Below are 27425 nucleotides of genomic sequence, written 5' to 3'. Positions count from 1 at the left end.
CCTGTGCAGGTAAGACATACTGCTCAGTTCCTCACCACGGCCTGTGGTGCTGCCCGGGGTGCCCCTGCCTGACCTCGCACCCCCTCCGCCCCCACCTGTCCCCCTAGCTTGCTACTATCAGCAGTGCTGGCACATTCCTTTCCACCCCATGATCACTGACTCTCCTTGCAGTTTCCTCTGCCTGGAATGTTCTTCCCCAGGCTTCCGGTGCTTTCAGCTCACATGTAACCTCAGAAAGGCCTTCTCTGACTGTATCTTACCCCAGGCAAAACAGCCGCATCCTCCTTTGTATTCCCCGTTCCCTCTCCCTTCCGCTGCCTTGTTTTGTGGCGCTTGGAATTATATGAAAGTCTTGCTTGTTTGTGGGACTTCTTTTGTCTGTTTCCTTTCCACTGACGTGTACTCCCCCTGAGGGCAGAGCTTGATGTGCCTGTGTATCTGCAGCACCTGGCACTCAGTAAAGATTTGTTGAATGAACGACTGAGAGTTTTTAATGAATGCATTTAAAAGCAGCCTGTGCTGCAGACACATCCTTCTGTGGCGATGATATTTGGATACTATTAGTAGAGCCAGAGCGAGATGCTTGTACCATCTGCCTTTCTGTAGTGTAGGGAGACACTGGTGTTATAACTATCCATTTTCTTTTACCAGGACTAAACCAAGGAGAGCAAATATTAACTGTGCTTAGTCGAGTGAAACCAACAGATTCTGGCACAGAAGCTAGTTGCATAAAGGTTATTGCCTTGTATCTCTGAACATGTGTAAAGAGAAATGCTGAACATTAGTAGAATCAAACAAAAATATGTGGCTCATTGTCTCTGACTTCATTTATGATGGGACCTTTTGCAGTACTGTAGCATCCTCTAGAACAAACAAAACATAAATAAAGCTGCCTTGAATGTATTCACTAGCCAGCTCTTTTTTTTCCGTAGTCCAAGAAATCTAGGCTTGATCTAAAGGAACTGTTTGTTCATTTAGGATGTCTAGCATTAACTGTGTGTATATTTCAAGTTGGGAGCAAGCTGTAGTGTAAAAGCCGGCCTGTGTGTGGTTATCGCGGCTTCTGCAAACATTCGGAGCCGAACAAGTTTTATTCACCCCTTGGCTTGCGCCATTTGTCACAGTGTCTCAGTATAGTAAGATGGCGACGCCTACGCAGCTTCTCAGGCTGTGCTTTCTACTAATTGTTTGTTTAATTAGAAAATGAGCAAGTATTTATAGAGAAAATAGAATCTAAAACTGTGAGGATGAAACCTTTCTTAATTGTACCATGTTATCACGATCTCTAAGGTTTATCCTTGTGGGGTGGGTAGGTGGCAGGGGGTCTTATTTTGCTGCTGGTGTTTACTGAGAGATTCATTTTTTGCTCATTGTTTCAAGTAGAACACAATAAAATCCAGCTGCAGCAAACTCACTTTGCAACAAGGGTTTAAAGGGCAGATAAAAGAACAATGCCTGTCTAAACGATGAGGCTTATGTTTATTCACCAGCTTCAAACCAGGTACAGCTGTATGAGAAAGGGCCCATGGGAACCAAAAGGTGTTTCTTTTTATGTCACAGACACAAAGGGAGTCAAACCTTGATAAGGTTTGTAGAATTTGCTAGATGAAAGCTCGTGTCAGGTGAGATCCTCCAGCTCCAGCTAAGAATGGAATTTGAGTTCTGGGGAGAGGAGTTATTTTCAGCATGGTGGTCAGCTTTGAATAGCTGACCAAATACAACTGAAAGCTTGATTTCAACTAAACTACTTTAGGCATCTTCACATTTCTGTTTTCCGGTCACATGCAGAGGTATTGATTTTTTTTCCCCCTGATTGCCACATCTGGCATGCTGTTGAAGGGCGTCATATGTGAAGTTGACCTTGTAGGCCCGTTTGCCATCCTGAAGCAAGATGGAAGTTTTTAGCCGGCTGCAAACACATGAGTGAGGCATCCGCTGGCAGACTCCCTGGGGTAGGAAAGAAAAAGGGAGGCTTGAGAATGGAGAAGAGACGGGATGAATTCCTGCTGTCGCTGGGCACTGAGGCGTGGCAGCCCAGCTCTGTGTCTCTCGGATCAAGCAGATCCGGCGACACCTCCCGTCTACAACCTCATTCTCCATGAAGACATTTTCAGGTTTAAGGCCAGAGTAAAACATGCCTGACAAGGCGCAGCATGCGGAACTGATTGTGCCTGTAAGAAAACACAGATGGGGAGGGTAGAAATGCTCCCCAGACCCCTTGGCGGCTTTGTGGGAACACGCCTGGTACCCACCTGCCGCCGTCTTGGCCTTGGGGCCTAGCCAGTGGGGGTGGAAAAAAGCCCTGGCCACTTTGGATCTTAGCTCTGCAGCTTAGCAGCAGAACTTGTCCTAATTATGGGACCTCTAAAGGCTCAGTTTCCTCACTGGTCTGAAACGATACCATACGTACCTTGCAGGGTTATTATTTTTTGATCATGGTAAAATACACCCAACATAAGATTGACCATTCTAACCATTGTTAGGTGTACAGTTCAGTGACATTTAGTACATTCGCATTGTCACACACTTCTCACCACCATCCATCTCCAGGACGTCTCATCTTTCCACACCGAAACTCTACCCATTAAACAGAATGGGGATGGAGACAAAGTATGCAAGAGCCCAAAGGTGAGAGTGAGTGACGAACTTTGGATGGAATTTTATGAACTGAAGTCTGTAATGATAGGAAGATGGAGGAAGGCAATGTGCATTCAATAGATTGAGAGGAAAAGTCGAATTAGCCACTGAACAGATTGTTAAATTGAGCAAAGGCATCTTTAGAGAGTCCCAGAGAGAAACGTGTTAGGCACTGTAGGACTAATTTGGGTTTTCAGTGTTGGAAGGCAGCGCTGTTCCTCGGATGTGTACATGTTCAAGTAATGTAAGTGCTGCTAAAAGGCACCCAGCAGATTACCTGGTATACACATTTGCGTTAGGGCGAGTTATCCACTCTCTCCATGCTTAGTGTCCATAAAATAAAAATAGATTATTTCCTCAAATCCAAGATGCTGTCAATTAAGCAGCAACTTTAATTTTGTTTTTATATCACTGAGGAAAAAAATCCTTTCAGGGAAACATTGGTAGGCTTTTCAGAGATGTTAAGATATGGGGAGAAAGCCCTGGCAGGGTGGCTCAGTTGGCTGGAGCATCATTTAATGCACCAAAAGTTTGGGGGTTCAAGTCCCAGTCAGGGCACATACCTAGGTTGCAGGTTTGATCCCCAGCTGGAGCACATATGGAAGGCAATCAATCCATATTTCTCTTACATTGATGTTGCTCTCTCTCTCTCTCTCTCCCTTCTTCTCTAAAATCAGTAAACATTTTTTAAAAAATTTAAAATATGGGGAGAAACAAGATTGGCCACAGAGCTGAGTCTAGGATTGGTCCTCAAATCAATGAAATATGATCACTACTTCACAAGGTTCTTGTGACAGTGCCGGACATGCAGTGATTACTCAGTACATGTTAATGATGGTGGCAGCGGCGGTGGCGGTGTTTATACAGAAAAGGAAACAGGCCCGGAGGCTGAAAGGACTAATGACTTGCTGTAAGCAAAAGCCAACAGGAAAGAGCCCTCTCTGCAGATTTTGTAAATTTCAGACTGGCCGGCTCTCCTGACGAGTGAGACCCCCTTGTTGCCTGTAATTCCATGTTACGACAGGGTTGTGAGTGTGTGTGCTTTTAGGTATGACACAACCCAGTGGTCATCCAAACCCCTGGGGGAAGACAGGGCTCAATTTTAGAGCATGGCCTCTAATCTCGCGCACCCCCGAACTCTGATCTGCACGCTCCCGGCCATTAGAGAGCCGTTTTGTAACTGTAAATGGTCGGGTTCTGACTAGAATGCCTGAGTGCTACCAAATTAAAGGCCGGGGCAAGCTTGGAGAGCCCAGCCCCCGGCGTTTGTGGCGGAGGAGTCTGTATCTGCAGACAGGCCTTGCTGGAAGGAGGAGGCCACGCCCGTGTCTCAGGAGATGTTAATTAGAGCTGTCGACTTGGTTGCCCTGTGATGACAGGTTGAAGTCAGGCCTGTGGGTCTGTGTCCTGAAACCACTCCTGGGAAAAGCCCAGCAAAACTGTGGGTGGCACCCCGAGGACTCGGGAGGGGGGTGCCCGCAGATACTGACCTCCGTCTGCCGGTTCCTCACCTGTACTTTACCTGCTTGTCACACTCAAGTGTATGTGGTTTCTTCCCACCGACCCAGGCAAGGGGTTACTTCTGTGCTTGGCTCATGGTCTCTTCTTTGCAAATACCACGTGGCCATCGTCAACCCCTCCTTGCTTCCCGAGAAGGCCTCCCATGACCCTGGCTCATCTTCTGCATTCCCATGATGCCCTAGCTTTTCTCTTTTGTTGTGTTTTCTGTTAGAATTTTCTGTGTGTCTTTGCCCTCCTTGAAAAATAGGACTGCATCTCATTTATCTTTGCATCTACTGGGCTCTGCACACAGTAGGCCTTTTACAAAAGGGCACTGGAATGGATGAAGGCAAAATAGCAAAAGGTGATGCTCTGAAGGTCCTTGGAGGAGGAGGAAGAAGAAGACAGCCTTTGTGGGGAGATGAAGAAGGGGTCACACAGGTGGGGAACCCAGAAAGGGAAATAACTCACAAATCTGCCACATTAAGGAGTGGGGGGCGGGGGGAGGAGTGGGGGCAGTCCTACTCTTGACTTTGGCAGGGGCACAGATTGGGCAGGTGAGCGATTCGGGGCTGATTGTGCCCACGTGAGCCTGGGTTTCCTACCGGCCTTCTGAGTCCCCTGCCCTGCTCTCCAAGGCTTTGGGGAGGAAGGCAGTCCAACAAACACTGGGTGCTGGGAGTTTCCCTTCCCTGCAAGGGACAAGTGTCCTTGGCTTTACATGTAGCTCTTTGCCAAGGCCTTTGTGGGAAGCCTCCTTGGGCAAGGGCACCTGAGGCTATGACTTTCTCAGTAGACACGAGTGTTGTCCACTTAGTAAGAAATTTCACCAAGTGGTTTAAGGAAGAACTCAGCTCAGTGTGCTGATTCCAGAAGGGAGTTTCTGGCTGTGCTGCAGGTGCTGCTGCTTGTCCAAAGAGACCTGTTTGCAGGTCGGCACAGGACACTTGTTTCTGAGCCATCCAGGCAGCTCCTGACACAGCGGCCCTGAGTGGGAAGTGTCCGGGTGGGGGCGTCGTCCCTACATCTGGCCGTCATCGGGCTAAAGAAGAGTGCTGTCCCTCGGATCAGAAATGGCTCAGGGCCACATCTCCCCATCACTTGGACCCTTCGGGAGCCCCCCTTCATTGCCTACTTTGTCTCACTGCATCGTACTGAAGGCTGGGGGTGGGGAGGGAAGTCGTGATGCGTACACATTAAAAACAATTCCTGATTCTCTTCTCTCCCCCTTCTTACCCCCGATATTGTGATTGTGATAACAGTTTTACTTTACTGTCTGCAGCAGGTATTCTTAGCGGTGTGCCAGGATCACTCGATAGCTATTTAAGTACGTGTGCCAGTCCCTATACCCAGAGGTGATTTGGAAGGTATGGGGCAGAGGTTGACTTCTGGGCACTTGAGAAAGGCTGTCTGCCTCCAGGTAGTTGTGATGGGTGCTCGCGATGGAGAGCCACTGCGCTGCGTGGAAAAGCTTCTTGGTGACAAGAGACTGAGGCCTGTGTCTCTTCCTGTCCCCTGCGGTACCGGCCTGTAGTACTTTTTATATTCATGCAGAAATGTTTATTGAACCCTGGTCCAGGAAGTAAGCCTTGCGTCCCTCAGCTGGGCTGGGAAGGCTCTGGTTTGTGTTCTCTCCCAGGGGTGTCTGTACCTGTGACTTTGCAGGGATCCTGCTGCCTGACCACTGGCCTGCCCGGTTTACATACATGATGGTCACTTGCGTATCCCCAGCTGCCAGGTTCTTTCTGAGTTATTAGCCTGAGACAGTCATAGCTGAAGCTCGCCCTTTGGCTCAATCCTGTAATAAGCTTGTGCGAACATGGCCTGTTTGCAAGTATCCATGTTTCCAGGACAAAAAAGAAGGAAATAAGCTGACATCTATAATTTTGAAGTTGTTTCTGGGTGGTGGGTTTTAAAGGTGATGTTTTCCTAGCTATTTTTTTTTTTTACTTTCCTGGATTACTCTTCACTTTGGGAAAAGCTGGCCAACTTTAATTTTTAAAACATAGATATGTTAGTGGGTTTTTCTTACTGAAACTCTTTCCTCCAAGGATGGAGGTTCTGAGTGGTAAACTTTCTAATGACCAAACTCTCCTTCTGCCCTCTGGCATCTGGTCTGGTTGCCTGGACGCTGGGCCTGGTTTCTGCTCTTTACTCGTTGTTCTCTCCCTCTGCCTTTGCCTCTGTAGATTGCATGTGGCCTCGGGATCCAAAGGCGACTACATTCAGAGGGTAGAGCATGTGATCCAAATTAATTGTGTGTGTGTGTGTGTACGTATCTGTGTGCGTGCGTGTATGCACATGAGTTTAACCCCTCCTTGAAGGCATCCTTTTGCCCTGGGTGAGGGCAAAACTCTGAAACAAGCTCCGTAACAGGGCAGAACCAGAATATCACTGTGGGGAGAACCCGGAGGAAGGCTAAATGGAAGAGCTTTGGGGATTTCCAGTCCTGAACCGGCACGGACCTGCACCACGCAGAAACCACGCAGAAACTCCGAACCATTCGTATCGTGTGCACTTGTAGCACATACTTCATAGAAACAGCGACTGCTTGGATTTCCTCACTAAGCCAGAGCCTCATCTGTAGTTCTCAGCGGGAGGCATCTCAGCCCAGGAAGTGGGAGGGGGTTAAGCTCTAGCCCAGGAAGTTTATTTTATTTGGAGGAGTGGGGTAGTGAGCTGTACTGTTGTGGGGGAGGCTGTGCCGATTTACTGCCTTGATCTTACCCCCTTGCCCTGCCATTTGAGGATGTGCGTGTGCACTTCTTTCTAAAAACCAAAATACACTTTCTAATTATAAATTTGTTTCCTTGGTTTCTTGCCCCCTCCTGCCCCTGTTGACTTTCTTTTGGTTAACATGCCGCTGTGTTCCAGGGCTCGTGTTTCTGGGGGACAGCCGATCCCAAATCGCTCCAACGGTTGCTTGTGCTTTTTTTGAAACCTAACTCTAGGCTGGTATGTGCCTTTCACCCACAGTTGAGCGCAGAGCCAGAGCAGGGCTTTTCAAAATTCTTTTCTGAAATGCGCATGTGTAGACTGTGCTGAAGTCCAGGGATGTCTTTGGGAGCAGCCATGTGGCTTTGAGAACTACCTGCGGAGAATGGCTGCCCCACCCACCACATTGTCGGGGAGTGGCGGTTGGGGTGATACCTTTGCGTAGGTGAAAGTAGAGACTGTTTCTAATACTCTGTGGCTTTTGTTATTCAGGTCCCATGGGAAATGGATCACAAGGTCTGGTTTTAACAGTCAAGAGTCAGAATCAGGAGGGAGGTGTATCCATGCACTTGGCTATTTCAGTTCAGTTTTATTCCACATGGATTCTCATTTAATTCCATGTTACAGGAACCTCTCACCGCCTGCAGTCAATTTAGTTGTTCCTTATATAAATATTCATTCCTTTATTGTTTTCACTCTACTTTAGTACATTCTACTTCTTCTGTATACATGTATTTCACTAATTCCTCAGAATGAGAGGTTCTCCACTCATCCATCCATCATCCACTTTCCGCTTACTCAGCAGGCATTTCAGGGCCAGTCATGTGCCAGGTGGTGGTGGATGCTACTGATTGAAGATGTGTGAGTCACCGTCTTTTCCTTCAGGGACTGGGTCTAGCTGGATGTATCCCTGGGAAAATGTGACCCAGGGGCTGGGACAGGTGTCTGTAAAGAGGGCACAGAGCGCCCCCAGCTGGGAGTGGAGTGGCCCAGGTGTTGTCCCATCATGTTGCTTAGGGAGAGGATCCAGAAGATGAGCAGGTACTTTTTCATGGTCTCCTTTGATGCTATGACAATTGTATGTACCTTGTTTGTTTCCCCAGGAATTTCTGTGGACTTTAAACTTGAACCAATGGGAACAGTATGGTTTAAGTGTATTGGCTCTTTGCTTCTGGAGTCAGATCATAATTCTCAGCCTTTAATCTCCTGAGAAATGAGCTGAGCAGCCCCACGTGACTTTTTGGAAGCTTTTCTGGAGTGAGCCCAAGTGTGGTGATCCATGTGTTGTGATCCATTTCTCATGATCCAAGTTGTTTGCTTTATTTAAAGGGAAACTTTCCTGATCTTATCAGATAAAGACACATGAGGTACACGATAATTCTTGAGATGCGAGTCACTGAAATGGGTCAGGAGTCATGGGCGAAGCGTAATAAACTGTGGCTCTCAGGGACTCAGAGCCTGAGCTCTTAAGTCAGTGTGATCGTCGATACCATTTGGGTATTATTTGTTTAAAGTTATGCTAATATCAGAAATAACTGTCCTGAGCAGGGCTGAAAGGTAATTTTTAGAACAGAATACTTGTTTCACATCTGGTCAGCTACAATTGTAGTTGCATCGGGTTCTTACCTAGTTCTCGTAAAATTATTTGTTATTTATTATAATTGTTTATTAAATTGGTAGATTGGTAGCATCACATATAACAAAGTTAAAAATAGCTGGGGTTTGTGCAGATTTATTTGAAATACTGCAAAGATGGTATCTTAGTCTTGGCTGCTGTGACAAAAATACCATAGACTGGGTGCTTAAACAACAGAAATTTATGTCTCACCATTCTGGAGGCTGGGAAGTCCAAGGTGACAATGGTGCTGTGCAGTTTGGTTCCTTGGGAGGGCTCTCTTCCTGATTTGCAGATGGCTCCCTTCTTACTGTGTCCTTATGTACTGAAGAGATGATATCTCATAGTGTCTCTCTTAGAAGGGCACTAATCCCATTTGTGAGGGCTTCACCCTCATGACCTAATCACCTCCCAAAACTCCACCTTCAAATACCATCACATTGGGAATTGGGGCTTCAGTATTTGAATTTTGATGGAACACAGTCCATTAGCAGGTAGAGAGGGACTCTACTTCATAAGGCTTTCAATTTGACAATTCAAAATGGGTCAATAGTGAGATTACCAGGCAGGTCCCAACTCATCTGTGGGGTGGGTGTAGGGAGGTAGGTACCTGGGGGCCCTATGTGTCATCAGAAGGCTCTTGTCTCCTAGTTAAATTTGGACTGCGAGGGGCTATGTGTACCCGCCTTGTCCATAATGTCTGTGCGGTGGGCTTGGGGCCGACGCTGGACCCCTCTTTGGCCGAGTGGCTGCTGAGCTTTTGTGTCTTCGAGGTCGTTTTTGCTCAGTGCAGTGGGTGCTAGCCTCTCCTCATACCCAGTCCATCTGTGACTGTATGACTGACTGTATCCTTTTGTTGTTGTTGCTGTTAAGCTAACGCTGCCCTTAATGATGTATCGAAAAGAAGGAAGAAACATCTTTCTGTTCTAATTTTTATGGCTTTGTTTTTAAAATGTTTTAGTATGGAAAAACGTAAAACACGTATAAAAGGAGACAGAATACTATAATAAACCCCCGTTAACCATTACCATCAGCTTTTTGCTGTTCTTATTTTCAGATGTGCGTGCCCTTCTTTTTTTTGTACTCCAGTGTCTTCAAGCAAAAGGCAGGCATTCTATTAGTTTACCCACCTGCATTTGTACAGGAACCACTAACAGATTAGGCCTAAAAAAACCCGTAACCGCAATACTGTTATCACTTCCAACAGTTAACAGTAATTTCTCAACATCATTAGCTCGAATTCAGTTTTCCCCAATTGACTCAAATGCCTTTTACATTAGTTTGTTTGACTCAAAATATAAAATGCTATCAACTGTCTTTGGTTGATATGTGCTTAAGTCTCTTTCAATCTAATCTAACCATAACATCCCATTTATTTAAATGCCATTTACTTGCTGAGGAACTGGCTATCTCCTTCACTCTTGCTCTTGCCCACATTTTCCCTCTTGGAATGTGTCCCGTCTGATTTCTGTCTCATGCTTCAGCGCCCAGCGGAGATGCAAACCTTTCCCAAAGCCCTCAGGCCCCTCCCTCCATCCCCAGTCAGTAGTCTGTCCCTTGGGTTTTATTGGTCCCATTTTGCTTTATTTCGTATCATTATCATAGCACATGTCCCTCTCCAAATGTACGATGTGTGGTTGTAGGAGTCTCTCTGACTCTTTTGCAATCTAGTGGTAAATTCTAGGAAGGCACAAGGCTTTGTTCGTCGTCTCTGACTTTCGCGAAGCACGGCCAGGCACCAGCACGCCATGTAGCGCTGAGTGTTTGCGGGATTTCACGGACTCTGGTGGCTCTCCCCTGCATTGAGACCCCTCCCAGTTCTGCTGAGATGAGGAAGGAGGCACCTGGCTGTATACTCTTGGGAATCCCATGGACCTCCAGGTCCAGCTAGGGGACGTCAAAAGCCTAGAAATGCTGTTCTCCTTGTCCATTTGGCTGTCGCAGAAGAGTTGGCATCTAACTTTGCCTTCAAGAACCATTTGCAGTGACTTTGGGAACAGACGTTTCCGAGAAGCGGGCAGTGGACCCGGTTTGCTTGCTGGGCAGGGCCACGCAGACCCTCCCGGCAGGTCCTGGGGCTGGGCCGAGCCCCCCCAGCAGTTAAGGCCTCAGCACGGGGGCGGTTCACACCCCTCTCCCGTGGTCACCTCGCTTTATCTAGTCCTCGCGCTGCTGCGCTGCCGGGGGCAGCTAGGCAGAAAAGGGAGGATGCAGAAGCTCCTCGCCTGGGGTGTGGTTTTATGATGGAGTCTTCAGGTTGAGAGCCTCATTGATCGTTAAACCTTATTATTAGACTAGTAGAAGTTTTAGCATCAGAAAACTGGAGCCCAACACCCTGTTCTGTTACTTTGTAACATTGTGGACTTCAGTAAGTTTTTAAAGTTTTTTGGGGCCTCAGGTTATTCTTGTCTAAAATAGGCAAAAGATACTTCATGGGGTTGATGGGAAGTGTGCATAAAACTGTCAAGAGCTGTTCTCACGTTGGCTGATAGATACATCTCTTTATGTGTACCACGGCACGGTCGTATGAATTTCATACCCCCTTTATTAGTAAGGCCCCTGAGACCTAGAAAGGTGCCCAGCTGGCCAAGGTCACCTTGCATGCAGTGGCCGAGCTGGGCTAGGGTAAAAGTTCTTGACCTGTGGTATATTTGGCGTCAAAGAATATATGTACTTTGTGTGGCTTAATGTGAACCTTTGAGTGTTTATACTTTATGAAACTCTGGCGTTACTTAAAATTTCCCAGGATTTTGATTTGTCATTTCTTCTGATCTATGGGGAGGGATGAAGAACTTCTCTGCTACATAATTCATCCCTGCGCCTGCCGTTTGCAGATGCTATTATTATCTCCATGGAAGGCGTCAGAGACTGCGAGAGTGGACTGGAACGCTGGCTTGCCATATTTCTCAAGACAGTGAATTTTTTCTTTGCTAATGACATGTTTCTTTAAAGTGAAAACTGGGCAGGGGAAGAGGGTGAAACATTTACAAACAGGTTAGTAATTCATTTGGCAAAGATCCTCACCTTTAGGATTTTATTGGCAGCTGCCTGCAGGACCGCTTCGGGTCTGTCCTTCCTTCCGTTGGAGTTCAGGCCCCTCCATTACCCGTAGGTCATTGCCGACAGTCCGCCTCATTACCCTCACGTGGGGTAGCAGTAAGATATTTCCGGAAGCATCCATGCAGCAGTGGGAGCTCTGGAGTGTAAATGACCCCGGAGGACGCTTCTCGGCCTGAGAGCCTGTGATAGGAAAGATGCCCTTTCCTGCTGCCACGTCATCCAGCTGCCTCCTGATGGGCACTCGGGACCAGGAGTTAAGGTTTTTTAAGTTTTCAGCATCCTTTGGGTGAAAGTAGCTGCTCGTGGCTCTGTGGACAATAGACCACCCCAGCATCCTCACAGAAAGTCCCACATGTCGTCTCATCTCCTCAAAGGGGTACTTTTATGCAAAGTAAATGTTACAAAGGCCTGTTTGCTTTTTTTTTTTTTAAGATAGCACAGATGTCCTTTTTTCCTGATGTTTGACCAACATAGTTGGAATGAATAAAAACTGACAAAAAACATAGCATGTCGAGCGTTAGGAGATGGTAGCCTAAGCCACACACTGTACGAGGCTCACTGGTGAGCTGATGCCTTTCTGGACTGTCCCCCGCCGGCTGCCATTCCACAGAGGACTGCTGGCCGCCCTCCAGGTGACGCGGGAGTTGGCCTCGACTTCCCTGTCAGATCCCCCTTCCTCCCCCACTGCTTCGCTCATCCCCCCCAGCACAGGCGTCCCCCCCCCCCCCCCCCCCGTCCCCAGGCATTCCAGCCCTGTGGGTCTCGGCAGAGAACTCAATATGTTTTGGGCTTAAATCAGTCAAATCCTTTTGAAAGGTACCCTGAAACAGCCAGCTAACTCAGAATACAGGTGATCACGGCGAGGCAAGTGTGCATGGGAATCAATACCTAGAAGCACCTTTGATGGCAGTTCTTACAGGTGACTCTCCATTTGTGACAGACTCAGGCTCGCTGGGTTCCGGTGCGCTCAAGGCAGGTGGGAGGAGGAGATGGGTGTGTCTGACAGGCCTTCTTTTGTCCTTCACTCCATATTGAGAGGCCTGCCCTGGCGGGCCTGGGGTTGTCCTCCTTTTGGTTTTCTTGTGCTGTTCCTTACACCCCAGTTAGGGATGGGAGGGGGAGCTGAATTACTAACAAAACTGTTTAATTTTTTAAAATAAATGTATTGGGGTGACATTGGTTAATAAAATTATATAGATTTCAAGGGTACAATTCTATGACCCATCATCTGTGTATTGCATTGCGTGCCTACCACCCAAAGTCAAACCTTCTTCCAGAGGGAAGGGGCGTGGGAGGGGGCCTAGAGGGTAAAGAGGGTCAAATATATGGTGATGGGAAATATTTTAATTTTTAAGTGATTAAGTGTTTGAAATTCAATGTGTATTTTCCTAGGATTGGACTGAATTGGTGAGATGCTATTAAATTTTCTAGACTTCAGCCATTTGGGACTTATTAGGGGAAGTAGAGTTGTGCCACCTTCTAAAACAGTTTTGATCTTAAATTATGCATTGGCTACAGACGGTGGTAACCAAATACAAGAGATATATGGGTGTGTGTGTGTGTGTGTGTGTGTGTGTGTGTGTGTGACTTAATATTTGATGAACCTTTGACTAGACATGTCCAGTCAGATTTTAGGCCTCTTTCTCCTACTGCTACTTACTTATGTGATTTCAGATCATTTGCATAAGTTTTCTGGGTCTCAGGTTCCTCATCTGTACAGTTGGACCTTGAAATCTCTAAAGTCCCTTCCCTTTTTTTTTTTTTTTTTTTTTGTGAATTAACAGAGAAATCCTGGGTCTTCTCCCTACACCTTGTATTTCTTAGCCAAGGTAGCTTTGCCAGGTGATACACTAATGTGTCAGAAGGAACTGTGCTTTTCCTGTGTGGTGTTGGAAGGGCTCACTCCCTGCGCTGGAAGAACACCGACCTTCAGTGGTATAGAACCCCCTGTTCCATACTGTACTCACTGGCCACATGTGGCTGTTCAAAATCTCGCCACTCAAAATGTGACTGAGCTGACTTGAAATGGATTTCTACACATTGGATTTTGAAGGCTTAATTTTAAAAAAATAAAATATTTTGTTAATTTATTCATTGGTGTTATGTTGAAATGACAATATTGTGGATGTGTTGAGTTAAATAAAAGACATTATTAAAATTATTTTATCCTGTTCCTTTTTATGTTAATGTGGCCCCTAGAAATTTAAAAATTACTCATGTGGTTCGTACTGTATTTCTCTTGGCTATTGCTAATGTGTAGAAGAAATTCCTGTTCTAGCCAGGAAATGGGAATAGATGTTCTCTGGGTCCTATCTAATTAAGAAGGAATTTGCAATTCTTCATAATTAGACTGGGTGGGATGAAAAGAAAAAGGGAACCCCTGAGGCTGTTGAAACTAGTCAGGAGAGGGCTTCGAGGGGTGGTGACTTCCGAACTGAATTTTGATGTTGGGGAGTGGAAATCCTTTAAGGAACATAACATGGACAGGATTGGAATCTCTAACAGAAAAACAGTGGCCCACGCCTGCCCCCTAAGAAAGGGGGTCTGGGAGAATACCACCAGGGAGCTTTCCCTCAAGGACGGAGCGGATGACAGCAGCTCTGAGATTGTTTCGAAAGGGTGAAACCAGCAAACAGGAAGTCACTGAGTCCCCTAATCCAGGATCAGGGTGGCCCATGCTCCGTGCATTTTCCTGTCACTAAACCCCTTGGGTAATTTAGCAAGCTCTTCCTGAGCGAGGGTGTTTTTTCTGCTGGGTGTCAGCTGGGGCTGTGTGACCCAGTGGAGACTCAACGTGCCAGAGCTGTTGAAGCAACTGCTTTTCTTGTGAAAGCTTTCCCATTGTTCTTTATCTGGTCTGTGGTTTCGGGGAAGGGCCCCTCTGCAGTCAGGAATCGGCAGCAGCCTTCATGGAGAGGGCAGAGCTCGAGAGAAATGCTTGTACTGTAACACGTTCCCAGCTGTGGTCATCGCTGGAACAAAGTGGCCGTAGGGACTGTGTTTGGTTGCTAGAGGCAGGGAGAGCAGCTCAATAGAATGTGTATTATGTACAGTGTATAACAGCAAAGCGTGCGTTAGAGAAATGCTCTTTGAGGGGCATGTCAAACTCAGGTTCTCATTTTAGCCTCCCACATGTGACCAACTGGTGCTATCCGCTTACTTTGTGGCATGTTATCAGCTTAAGCCAGGCGTCCTTTTGAAAAAGCCTCTTGTTGCCGGGGGCTTTCAGACTGACATCCTAGGAGGTGGCCTTTCTCAGGTTATAATTTTAAAAATTGCTCTGTGCATGTTCGGGGAATGACTGAGCCAATAAGGAGCAAAAAGTGATCCAAAGATATGGCTTGAAGTCGGGCAGATTCAACTCAGCAGATAATAGTAGCCTCCGTGTATGAACAGTTAGTGCAGATGCTGTGTGAGGCACTTTACATGTATCAGCCTATTCAGGCCTCACAGCAACCCTACATGATGGGTGACTGTTACTTCCATTTCACAGATGAATGAACTTGGGCAGAGAAGGTCCATCCCCCAGGTCAATGGCCCGTGGATGGACGAGTCGGAATTTGGATGTAATCTCTGAACAGTTGTTAACCAAGCACCTGTATTAACTACCAAGTACATGCTGGGCTCTCGGGGTGGATAGAGAGTGGCCGGTAAGTCAGATAGCGGTGACCTTCCTACCAGACCACACTTCCTTTCCGAACCTCAGTTACCCCAACTATAAAACTGACACTCAGACCCTGTCCTGCCCACGCCATGGGATTTGTTTTTCAGGATCAGTTGCCCTAAGGCAGGGAAATATAATGTTAATATCCAGGGGAAGCTTGGGGTGATTGAAGGCTGTGCATGGTTTTGGTTTGCAAATGTCAGAGAAGAAGGGGGGTTTGGGGTTGAGGAGACAGGCTGCCCTGGCGTAGGACATTGTCATAAGGTTAATCATGTCTGTCACCTGCCCTGTACCGTGTTCTGACGGTCTGGTTCCTTGTCGTGGCCGTGTGCTCTGGCTGGAGTCACCCCATCTATCAGCACGGAGCAACAGGAGCATAATTTCACAGCCCTTTAAACATAATCTCTTTATAACCCTGGCTGGTCCGTGGCGTGGTCTGGTCATTTTGCTGTCTGTTAGTGAGTTTAAACACGCAATGTTCAAAATCAGCCTCTGGGTGGTTTAGTCCTGGGTCTTTTCCATATCCAGGAGGTGGCCTTAAATTCGATATTGAAAGATTACATCCTGAAACAGGTCGCAGTATTTTTTTCCCGAGGCTCAAGAACATAAAATCCTGCGCCTTAACTTTCTGTGAACTCAAAGATAGAGCTTGCAGCCTTTTTTTGGATCTTGGTGCCGTGAGCCTTTGGAGATCCTGGCGATAGGCGCCTTAATGACTGAAGGTGAGTGTCTCGATGATTCATTTTAGTGCTGAATTCTTCCTCAGGTGACCACGGCTGGTGAGGGGTAGGTGGTGGGTCATTAGCGCAAAGGGCCACGTTGAGGAACACCAGGCTCGGTGCCGGAGGGCGTTAAGGATGCCTTCTTGTCCGATGCCCACGACAGCCTTGTGACGTGGGCATGGACGCCCCAGTTGTGTAGCCAGGGGAGCTGAGGCCTGCCAGGTCGTGGTGTTGTCGTGAAAGCTACTGAGAAGCACAGCCCCGTCTTGAAGCCCGTCCCCTCTGTCCATTGTACCACGTGAAACCATTGTTTAGGTCAAGGGCTGCTTCCTGCTGATAATGTTACATACCTCCTTGAGGTTTAAATGCTTTGTGCTGGTTTCGGGCAGACATTTTCTGTTTAGGCCACAGAGTAAATACTTGAGACTTTGAGAGCCATGGTGTCTTTGTTGCGGCTGCTCAATGCTGCTGTCGTGGAGTGAAAGCAGCCACGCAAAGAACTGGATGGGCTTGGCTCTGTTCCAATAAAACTTTATTATAGTGGATTTCATTTCGGTGTATATGACCTAAAGCCATTGTTCTGTGTTCTGTTATCAAATATGTGTCTGTTTAGTCATGTTTCAGAAAACTTGGGAAATTGCCTCATTTTTAGAGCTGATCAGCTGAACAATATGAAGAAGTGAGAAACTGTTTATCTCTTAATACTTTTGAAATTAGCTAATACTTGATAGTGAGGATAGCAGGAATGGTATCACTTCAACCCCCCGCCCGCCATGCACACATATACACCTTTCTTTCTATATTAGAACCTACTTTATTGAGGGTAAAACCGGTAAACCCAGAAACTTTGATATCTAATAAAGGCCAAAACATCCTGTTCCATAAGAAACTCCAAATCTAGATGTATTCAAATATAAATCACATAACACATACATCAAACATAAATGGTATGAAAATATATAGTTTGAGGTAGTTCTTGAAAATGCACGTAAATTCCTTTTATTTAAAGAAGGTATATGTAATGGTGCAGATTTTTTTAACATGTTGAAAATAGCTATTAGCTATAATCCAGTAGATTATAAAACATGTGTGGTGTCTTGATAATACTAGGGGTTAGCAATGTTTTTTTCACTCTGCCAGTTTTACTGATCAAAGATCCTTCCCCCACCTTTTTTTTTTTTTTTTTTTTCCTTTTTGGTAATTCTATAGAGCAGAAGGATGTTAGCAGCTCCCTTGCGTTGAGGAGTTACTGTACAGGATACACTGAGTCTGTTATGTATCTTCAGTTCTCACAACAGCGGACTGAAATGGGTTCTTCTGTATCCCCATTTCACCGATGAGCAAACAGAGGCTTAGAGAAACAGGCCATTGACGGGGCTCACAGTGTCTTGAAAGAGCGCCAGGAAAGTGCGACTGTCTTAAGAGACTCATATTTCCAGGTTGGGCGAGCTAATGCTTATGTTACCAGCTGAGGGTATGCCTGGAGGTCTAATAGTTTCAAAGCTTAGTTGGACACTGTCGTCGCGTGCTGCCACCGCCCCCGCAACCCCCCAAGGCAGGCAGGTTGTTGGGAGGGAGATGGGAATCGGCTTGAACTGTCTGAGAAGGCTGAATTGGCTTTGGGCTCTGCTCTCGAATGGAGATGCTTTTCTTCCCAGAATCCAGGGTCCCCTCCTGAGGTTTTGGGCGTGTCTTCTTAGCACTTAGAGCTTCTGTAAACAAAATAAGATCTACAGAGTGAGGGAAAGCTTCATCTGCTGTGATTGATTCATTAAAAAAAGAATCGGAGATGTGCTGAGCTTTCTGTTTCCGTCGGTTTCCTTTCCTGGCATTGCCCCCACTGAAAGCGCTTGTTCCGCACCCGTTTCACGGCAGCGTTTAAACGTCTTTCCAGTTAACTGCGCATTTTAGGAAATGCTAAGTACTCAAAACCAAACACGTGGTTGTCCTTCTGGAGCTACTTCCTGTTTAACTTTTTGAGACTTGCTGTTTATTTAAAACTAAATGTAAATAATCTACCTGTTTTGTTGGATTTAGCTGGCTACCCATTCCTCTGCGCCGTGAAAAAACATCACACTCAAGCTAACGTAGCCTCGTTCTCAATGACAACAATTGGAAGGAAGAGGGAAGGAAAAAAAGATTTATCCACCAATGAGGCAGTTGTTCTGTTTAACACTTGGGACCAATACTTTAATTTTCTTCTTCCTGCCTTTTTCCTTTTATCCCAACTCTGGTCTCTCCATGCTTGTTGGTGGAATCGGAGTTCATTCATCTTGGGGTAGAGAAACTCTGATTCAGGATACAGGTTTTTGATTTACTTACTTGGGCCACTTGAGCCAAGCAAGTTACTAAACTGAGGTGTGTTTAGAGTTCTGCCACCAGCCCAGTTCATTCATCCCTCCCTCTGTCTATCCATCCATCTTCAGGGCTTTCAACTTTGGTGGGTGTTGCCAGACATTGTGGGAAGAAGGTGCATCAGTCAGAGAAGGAACTCATTGAACAGTTGTCCTGAGGCTGGGACTAGGTGTTTTCTTTATATTCTTATTGAATTTTTGCAGCAGCTGCCTAAGGAACAGCTCTAACTGTTCATGATAGGAATTGATGTTCAGAGAGATCCAGAACTTGCTAAGGTCAGGGTTCTTTGAACTCATGTTTGTTGGGTTTCACCTTTGCTTCTACTCTCACACGGCTCTGCTTTCTGATGGGAACCCTGTGTGTTTGCCCCCAAGGTGCTCCCAGGTGCGTGTGAGAGAGGCTCTCCTAACTGGCCTCCAGTGGGCCCGCCGGCCAGAATGACTGTGGCTCTCTGTCCCCTCCCTCTTCTGCTTCATGAGCGCTGTACTTACTGATCCGTTGCTTATTTTTCCTCCAGAACTTCTTTTTGCAAGATATGGTATTTGAGAATGAAGAGAGAAGTTGTTTTTCTGAAACCTACATTAGGTGTTTCAGAAAGACTTGACAAACGAAGTATTAAAAAAATTCCTATTGTTTTACGTGTGGTTGAGATACATCAGAGTAAACAAAGGGGGGTGATTAAACTCTAGGGGGATTCTTCTCTTTGCAAGTAGTGAAACTCTCCTTGAAAGAACCTGAAACTGGACATTGTGGGGTGTGGTTTTTGCTAGAAAGACCACAGAACTCCCATCAGCACATCCGTAATCCAAAAAAACGGCCTTGGCTCTTCCTCATAAGATTGAGGAAGGAATGTTTTAAGTTAAAGTAAATTGGCTGAGGCGTGTGTATATAATTTCTGAGTCCTCTCCTGCTCTGACTTCTTAAAATAATTAAACCACCATCACGTCAGACAGGATATTCTTTCTAGTGAACCAGAGTGACCGCATTTCATAGTCTCCCGTCCTGCTACTTGGTGGGAAATAGGCGGGAGAGTGATAGGACAGTGGGTGGGCTGGGGGGCGCTGTCAAGAGATGGGGGTCCCTATCCCAGCTTGACCCACCTACCAGCTGTGAGCCCAAGGGAAACCACGCATTTTTCTCCTCTGTAAAACAGGATGAACAGCTCCTGTCCGGCGCTACAGCAGGGGAGAGTCCAGCTAGTAAACAATATCGGTTTCACATAGTAGATGCTCATTAAAGTCATCTGCATGTGATCGGCTCATCATATTGGGCAGGCTTTATAATGCTTATCTGATTTGCTATTATGATTATTAGTTATTGGGGCAAGACGTTTACTGAAACTCTTTATTAGATGAGGCTTTCCAGGTTCCAAGTTTATGAGCATTTAGACTGTCACAGACTCAACGCTTTACAGAAAAGAAATCTAAGGATGTTAACGCTCTCAGGGAGCTTGTCAGTGTAATAGTGGGTATATGCTTTCACCGTGGTTTAAAGGTGCTGTTTACACACTTTCGTAGTGAGAATTTTATATCATTAAAGCGGGTGTCCCAGGACATCAGCTTGCTGACGCCTTTCTAGCCTGGCTCATTACTATAATGTCCATGCACTGAAAACTGGAAGTCCGTTTTCTTTCTCTTGTGAGAATACATAGTTCATAGTTGCCAGTGTAGCCTTTTGATGAATGCAAACTGGCCTTCCACAGTTAACAACAGTTCTTTACTTCGTGGGGACTGTTCCTGTATTTCCAAAATGACCATATCATTTGTTCGCTTGGAACATTATAGCAATAATTACTAGTGATTACCAAAAGCACCCTCCTCTGCTACCCATTCTTTTGTGGCCTCAGGCTCCTTGTCACCCTCCCGGGTCCTGACCAAAGTGATAGGAGATATGTATGCCTGTAACGGGTGTTAATTTTAAACTCTTAGGTTATTAGAAGGGAAGCATTTCAGGCATATATCAGCTTCATGCTTGAGTGGCGGTAATTAGCTCTGTGGCCCTGTCTCCTTTTGGAGATCCGGGGAGACGGACCCGCTCTGAGGACGTGAGGGGAGCAGGTGTCTGCTGATCCCAGCACGGACCCCGCAGTCTCCTGACTGTTCCGGAGGGCACGCAGGCATCTCTGCCCAGGAAGGAACTTTCGAAGTGGAATGTCCAAGCATGATACTCTTTCCTGTTTCAGATGTGACTCTTCTCCTTCCAAGCTTATTTTTGGATGACTTGGGCCATCCTTTGAAGCCCCGCTCAGCAGCATTACTGAGTTCTAAGATGGGGCCAGGCTGGGGTAGTGGGTTTGGTCACAGACGCTTGTGTGAGATACCTTTTTATCTACATCTTCTCCATTGGTTGAAGAGAAAAACCCTTAAAATCTGGAAGCATTGTTCAAGCTTTAAACTTTTTGTAGTCATCATAAAATTTGAAATATCCTTGGATCTTTCTGATAAGTGAAAAGAATTATGATTAACATCTTTATTAGATTTATTGTGAAAGGCTACATTCTCCGACTTAAAGGGTAATACCATAAAAGGGAGTCAGTATCATCTGTCCTAAAAAGATAGAGGAATCATGGAATTTTATGAGATAAAAGAAACCCCAAAGGAAAAGATTCTTAGGTGATTCTTACTACGTACAGTAAAATTTGGGACGTGCTATCCTACTCCCAACTGGAAGTGATCTATCTCCTGTAAACTCCCAAACCAGTGTCGCCTTAGTTTATCTAACTTGTGTGTACGTCTTCTATGAGAGTGGACTTTAAGGGCAAGTTCAGACTGATTTGGCTTTATGTTCTCATACCTCTTGCCCACCTGGGTTCCACAGGCGTTTGGATGAAATCAACAAAGAGGCAAGCGCATACGTCAGAAATGTCGCTATGAAACCAGCCCTTTCACTTTTAGGGGCGGATCACCCCTTCACTGAAAAGACCCATCAGAAGAAAGTGGCTTTGGGTGAAGACTCAGAGGCCCAAGTTCTATCCCTGCCAGGATGTGAATGGAGGTGACCACCTGTCTCCTGCAGGCCCCAGCACCAAACAGCAGCTGGGCCAAGGCCAAGTGTGTGCAAGCGGCCTAACCCCGCCGCCTCCTGCAATTCTGCAAGTGGCGAGCTCTCCTCTTCTGGTGCCAGAGCGCCCGCCGGCGCCATCAGAGCCTAGTGCTCTGCTCTTCCCTTCCGGTGGCCAGAGGCCGCCTCGCGGTTACATCCCCCGCCCCAGCCCATTCAGGTGCCTCACTGGGTATGTCCCTTGCTCAGGACTCGCTGTGAGTGTATGTATTCTTTAATGTCACCCTCTGAAACCGCCCTTGATTCTGTTCCTCCTCTAGTCACCCCCCCCCCACCCTTTTCCCTGTTCCCTTCCACAGAATATATCCTTGGGAGGGACTGGATTGATAGGTAAATTCATTAAAAAATCTAGCCATCTTATCTGAACTCCTCGGAGGGAGCGGGGCAGCTCTTTAGAAAATCACAAACAAGTGCGCTTGTTTCGCAAGGGACAGCTCTTTGACCTTAGCAGGGCCACGGGTTCCTGATCTTTGGGGGAAAAGGTTTCACTTGCTGAGTTGGTGTGATATGAGTGCGGGGTGTCATATAAGATACAGGGCACACAGCAGAAGATTGAAAAAATCATTCCTTCTTTTGTCATGTCCATGGACCGTGGAGGAGAGTCCCATCTTAGTTCAGAGTTTCATATTTTTGAATTTTAAATGATGTGGGCAAGGAAGGCCTGAAGGATGATGAAGCCCGCTGAGTCACTTGCTGTTGGCTACCTGCCTGTAGCAAATGCTGACCGTTGGTCCCTCTAAAGAAGCTCGAAGGTCATTGTGCAAGGTTGTGTCATGACAAAGAGCTCTACGCGCCAGGGGGTGGAGCAGCCCCCTCTGCAGGGCACCCTCTCCCTTGCTGGTGCTTTCTGAAGTCTTGGAGGCTTGATCTGCGAGATCTGATGGACAGCTGAGTGCATTTGCAGAGCGAGGCTCACAAGGCCTCGGTGATCACAGCTAAATGAATGGGGAGGGCTCTCGGGCACGTGAAGCGGAATGTGTCATAGCTGTCAGATTGATTGTGTCACATGGGCTGCCCTTTGCAAAACTCTTTGAATGGAAGCTGCCTGAGTTAATAACCTTTGTTACATTGTCCTAGTGTTGGGAGTCTCCAAACATGTTTAATAAAAAAAGCAAGCAAGCAAGCAAACTGGCAGTAGCTGCGATTAAACCCAGGAACCTCGGTCTGAGGCTGCTGTGGACTCGTGCTCGCAGTCCTCGGAGTCTGGCACAGAGACCCCACCTCTGTGCTTTAACCTTAGCGTGTTCATGGTCTTCCTGAGAGACTCATGCGGGTAGTACTTGGTGTCTGTAACAGGGCATTTTTTGGCCTAGATGAGAATGTTGAGACAATGTAATTTTCATTTTACTTAGCAACCAGATGGAAAGCGTGATAGCATTCTAATGAAGTAGAAATCAGCCCCGGACATCCATGTAATGGCATTCAGTGGCTGTGCACCCCCCCCCCCCACATCCATGCAACAGCAATCAATGGCTTGGTACCCCCCCCCCACATCCATGCAACAGCTATCAGTGGCTTGGTACCCCCCACCATCCATGCACCAGCAATCAGTGGCTTGGTACCCCCCCCCACATCCATGCAACAGCAGTCAATGGCTGAGCAACCTCTCCCCCCTGCCCCCCACACACTAGCTCTGGCAGAGCTGCAGAGGATGTGAAGAGACTAAGCCGTCCTCTTAGCCTGAAGCCGCTAAGTGTGGCAGAGGGGGGTAACCTGAAGGCTGCGCCTAGAGGAGCGAGATGGCCGTGGCCAGGATACTCAGTGCTCTGGGTGGGGGAGGGGAACAGAATGTGGGGTTTTTATGGGAATAGAGGTGTTCGGGCATTTGGCTGGGGTAGTGGAGCATTACTCAGTCCTCTGTTGACATGTAAATTTACAGCTGGGCCTTGGAGTGAAGAAGTCCCAAGTCATCTTAAACGTCAAGGGTCACGGCCTTGTTCCAGGACTGAGTGTAGCCCACCTGCTCTCTGGAAGGGGGTCCACGCCAGCCATCTCTCTGTGTGCGTCCTCACCTCCTAGAGCAGCCCTGTCCTATGTGACTTGTTCTCTGTGTGTGTCTGTTTTCTTCTTTTCTCTCAAGTGCTAAGAAAAAGAAGTTCTTAGTCTTCTTTTGTCTCTTTCAACCTCCAAGGGAGGTTTGCTTATGGGAAGAAAGAAGAGAGAAGTGATGTTTGCAGGGCAAATAAGTGGGCCGGTTGAGCACCTTTTCTGTCCCAGGCTGCGAGGGCGAGGCATCCAGGTGTTAACTTAGAAAACCCCCAAGAAGGTGTGGTGACCCCTTCCCATAGGGGAGGGAGCGGTCCAAGGAGGATGCATTATTATGTAGAAACGAAAAAACTCACCAAGGGCTTTTAAAAATCATTTGCAGTCTTTTTGTTACCACACGGTCTTGTCAACTCTCATACTGTCAACTCTCATACGCATTGGGACCACTTGGGACTTTGTAAAATGCAGATTCCGGTCGAGCAAGTCTTGTTGGGGGCGGGGAGGCCAGATGCTGCTCTTGTTGATCCAGGGACCATGATTTGAATACCAAGGGCGTGGACTGTACATCTGCTGGTTGTTTTTAGCGGCAGCGAGAAAAGGGATTTAGATCCAGGAAATTGAAAGGTGTGCTGCTCTGGTCAGCTGATCCAAATCAGGCTGGTGCCTGGCATCTTCCAAGTGTCGTTAACCACTGCGGTGTAAGGGGTTTGCTCTTAGTGACAGATCGCCATCTCTTTGTGTTTCTAAATAATGCTGTGTGCTTTGAGAAGATGATGAAGGAAAGTACAAAGCAATAGGGGAGAGGGGGCGTTGGGGCTCTTTATATCTCATTGAAAATAGGCTTTTTACCATAGTCCCCCTTTATCTTGAGGGGTATGTTTCAAGACCCCCTGTGGATGCCTGACCCAGTGGATAGTATTGAACCCTATGTATACTCTGCTTTTTTATACATACATACCTATGGTAAAGCTTAATTTATACAAGAAGAAATTAACAACAATAACTAATGATAGAATAATTAGAGCAATACACTATAATAAAAGTTACGTGACTGCGACCTCTTAGAGTATCTCCTTGTACTGTCTGTCCTCAACCTTCCTGTGATGATGCGAGGTGAGGCGGTGCCGGCCTGGCAGGATGCGGTGAGGTGAGCGATGTGAGCGTGGAACGTGGCATCAGGCTCCCATAAGGTCTATCAAACACAAGCACTGTGATCGCGGCACTCAGTACGACAACTGAGACGGCTACTGAGTGACTACGGGGCGGGGAATGTGTATGGTGTGGATACGCTCGACAAACTGAAACTGGAAAAGCTGGCGTTTGCGCTGCCTGCCACCCCTGGAACCTGTGAGTAGAGACAAGGGTTGAATCTTCACGGGCGTTGTATTCAGATGCTGGCCAGCTGAGAAAATGATGCGTTATGTACCCTACAATCTGTCTGAACATCTCACCTGAAGCTGACCTTTTTATAAGAGAAGCAAAGTGCAGGTAAGGGATTTGGAAAAAAGGTTAATCAGATAAGAGTTACAGTCTGGTGGCAATTCTCCTAGTACTTCTCTGTCTGCATCAGCCACAGTCACTCGCAGACCCCCTGGGGCACAGAGGTCAAATTGCTTGTCAGCCTCCTGGAGTCATGCAGGTCTCGGATCCCAGTTCCTGGACTAGCAGCTCTCTCCACAGGCATCAGTCACCTAAGCCTATCAACTAGGACTGAAGCTAAAATCTTTAACTCTCGAGGTCCCTTGTCACATCCTAAGCAGGACGGAGCTGGACAGCCCAAGATTTCATCACGATAGTCAGAAACGGTGTATGGTTTAAAACTTAGGAATTGTTTATTTCCGGAATTTACCATTTCATATTTTCGGACTGCAGTTGACTGTGGAGAACAGAAACGGTGGATACAGAAGGCCTATGTGTGTTGTCCTTCTTGCTTCAAGGGAAGCTCCCTAGAGAAAGTTATTGTCATTTGGTCATTTTGATTGATTTATAGTTTCATGTATAAATTTGGATCTGGATCACAGCTTGACGTGTGAGAGAAGTAATTGTATTAACTAATTTTGGAGGCTAATTCCACTTGCTCCACCAGATCTTGTGGGGAAGTCTCTTTTAGAGCACCATCCGAACCTTACACAGTGTTGAGTTAGAATCAACAAAACTATTTTTAAAACCATATATTGTGGGAAATTTGTGCCCACTGAGAGTGGACCTAATTTTTCCTTTCAGAAATAGGCATTGGAGCCAAGTCCTGGGACCAGGGTGGGTGGCAAAGCTGTTCAGTACTGTTTATAATCAGAAAAAAGCATTTGATCCTGAAGTAGTCACAGAAACTGCTTGTCTTCAGTTACTTATAAACCAATTTCTAGATAACTGTTCTTACACAGGAGTTCTCAAAAGGTTTTGACCAACAATAGTTTCATTAAAGTATTGGCTCCTAAGACAACCGTTTGGTTGGAGAAATTTCCAGTTTGTAGCAAGATGCATCTTATTTGCGGTTATGTGTGTGCGAATAAAAGGCAGCGTGGAGGGTCTTGCTCCTTACCTCTTCTGTTCTGTTTGCTTTCTGTTAAAACCAAACCAGACAGACCATCACCAGCCAACGCCAGATCTCTGTTATCCTAGTGGGTACAGCGGAAGCCTGGGAGGGTGCAGTGATGGGAGCCTCCACTTTGCTGCCCCCACTTTTGGACAACCAGGGGTTTTATTCTATAAGCGGTAGAGAAGGGTCACAGCGAAGTTAGATCTGCTCTCGGTGGTTGACTAAGGCAGTGGCCCCGATGTGTGAACTGTGGAGCGACAGAAACCGGCAGGCCTGAGGGCTCTCATGATAAGAACCCGAACAGTGGCTTTGGGAGTAAAGTGGACAGTACGGGCCAGAGACATCTTAGGACGGCTGTGAACCTTGGGGACGAGTGAGGGACAGGAACGGCCGACCAGGCCTCGGGGCCAGGTGCGTGGTGGGGCACAGAGGGAAAGCAGGGTTATGAAAGGCTAGTGGCAGGCCCTGCCGGGACACCGACCTTTGCAGGGGTGCTGGGCCCCTGGGAGGGAGACCCTGCCTGTACGTTGCCCATGTCCGCAAGGTCTCGCTGGTTGTGAAATCAGTGTGCTCCCTTTGCTCATCGTGGACGGAAAGTACATTTTGTATCGTTGGGAGATGCTTGGGTCAAGGTAGTGACTTTTGGTCTGTGCTGTTTGTTCTCAGGGACCTTCCACTCAGGGAGTCTGCCTGAAATCAGGGTCCAGAAGAACTGGCTTGCCCTCGTCCCCAGCCTCCTTGACTTCAGCACCCGGAGTGTGCGCGGCGCCATGGAATGCTGAAGGGCGCAGCCTTAGGGAGCTGGCTGGTGAAATGCTGGAGGGGCCCCATTAGTCACTCTTTTCCTTTTGTCACAGATGTGAGTCCTTGGCTCTGAGCGTGGTTGGCGGCTTCCTCCTGGTGACGATGCACTGTTAAATTGTGTATTTAAGGCCACAGTGGTGGGTGGCGAGCATTGCAACACACCCAGCAGGCTCTGGAGTGTTGTGGCCACAGGTCTCCAGGATGGTGACAGTAATGAAAGGTGGGACCTGAGACTTGCGTTCTAGCTTTAAATGTTGACGAGAGCAGAGCTAACTGGTAACCCACCTACCTTCCTTTCTTTTTGGCACCAGATTTTATGCTACATGCTTTATGTGCATTATTTTATTTACTTCTTAAAACTACCCTGTCAATAAGTACCACTTTGCAGATGAGAGTGTCCAGACCTGGTGGGCCACACCGCTTGCTCCAGGTCACGTAGGAAGAAAGAACTAGATTTTTCTGACCTCCAAACCTATGCACTAGGCCAGTGCTTGTCGAACTTGAACTTGAAAGTGTCCGTGACTCCCCTGGGGTCCTACTGAAATGCAGGAGGTCTGGAGGGGGACTCCCGGGACTTGCTGCTGGTCTGTGGGCCCCGCTGCGTAGCAAGTGTCCACACCATCTGGTATATGGCTTCCTTTCTTTGGATCTCACTTCCAGGGTTTGTAAACCAAGGAGAGCACTTACTCTTTGCCCCCTCCCTTCCGTAGAGTTGCTGTGAGAATGGAGATCATATGTTTGAAATCTTCGTAAATCAAAACAATGAAAAAA

General features: G+C 47.0%; 1 protein-coding gene across 8 annotated transcripts in view; it reads left to right on the top strand.

The window, feature by feature from the left end:
• The window catches only part of MTSS1 (MTSS I-BAR domain containing 1), a 139650-nt gene that overhangs the window by 53261 nt on the left and 58964 nt on the right, over window positions 1-27425 (top strand). Inside the window, exon 1 of one of the 8 annotated variants that reach the window (XM_054590468.1) lies at window positions 15833-15913. The exons of the other annotated variants lie outside the window; for them this stretch is intronic. Within the exon in view, the coding sequence (XP_054446443.1) occupies window positions 15904-15913 (10 nt within the window). The 5' untranslated portion in view covers window positions 15833-15903. Of the gene's footprint in view, window positions 1-15832; window positions 15914-27425 lie in introns of those variants that run through there. 8 annotated transcript variants of the gene reach the window in all.

The sequence above is a fragment of the Pteronotus mesoamericanus genome, unplaced genomic scaffold (genome assembly GCF_021234165.1).
Source record: "Pteronotus mesoamericanus isolate MK-2021 breed Mesoamerican mustached bat unplaced genomic scaffold, CSHL_Meso_final scaffold_174, whole genome shotgun sequence".
NCBI lineage: Eukaryota > Metazoa > Chordata > Mammalia > Chiroptera > Mormoopidae > Pteronotus > Pteronotus mesoamericanus.
Note: the sequence above shows the minus strand (reverse complement) of the source record. Positions and strands in the feature narration are given on the sequence as shown.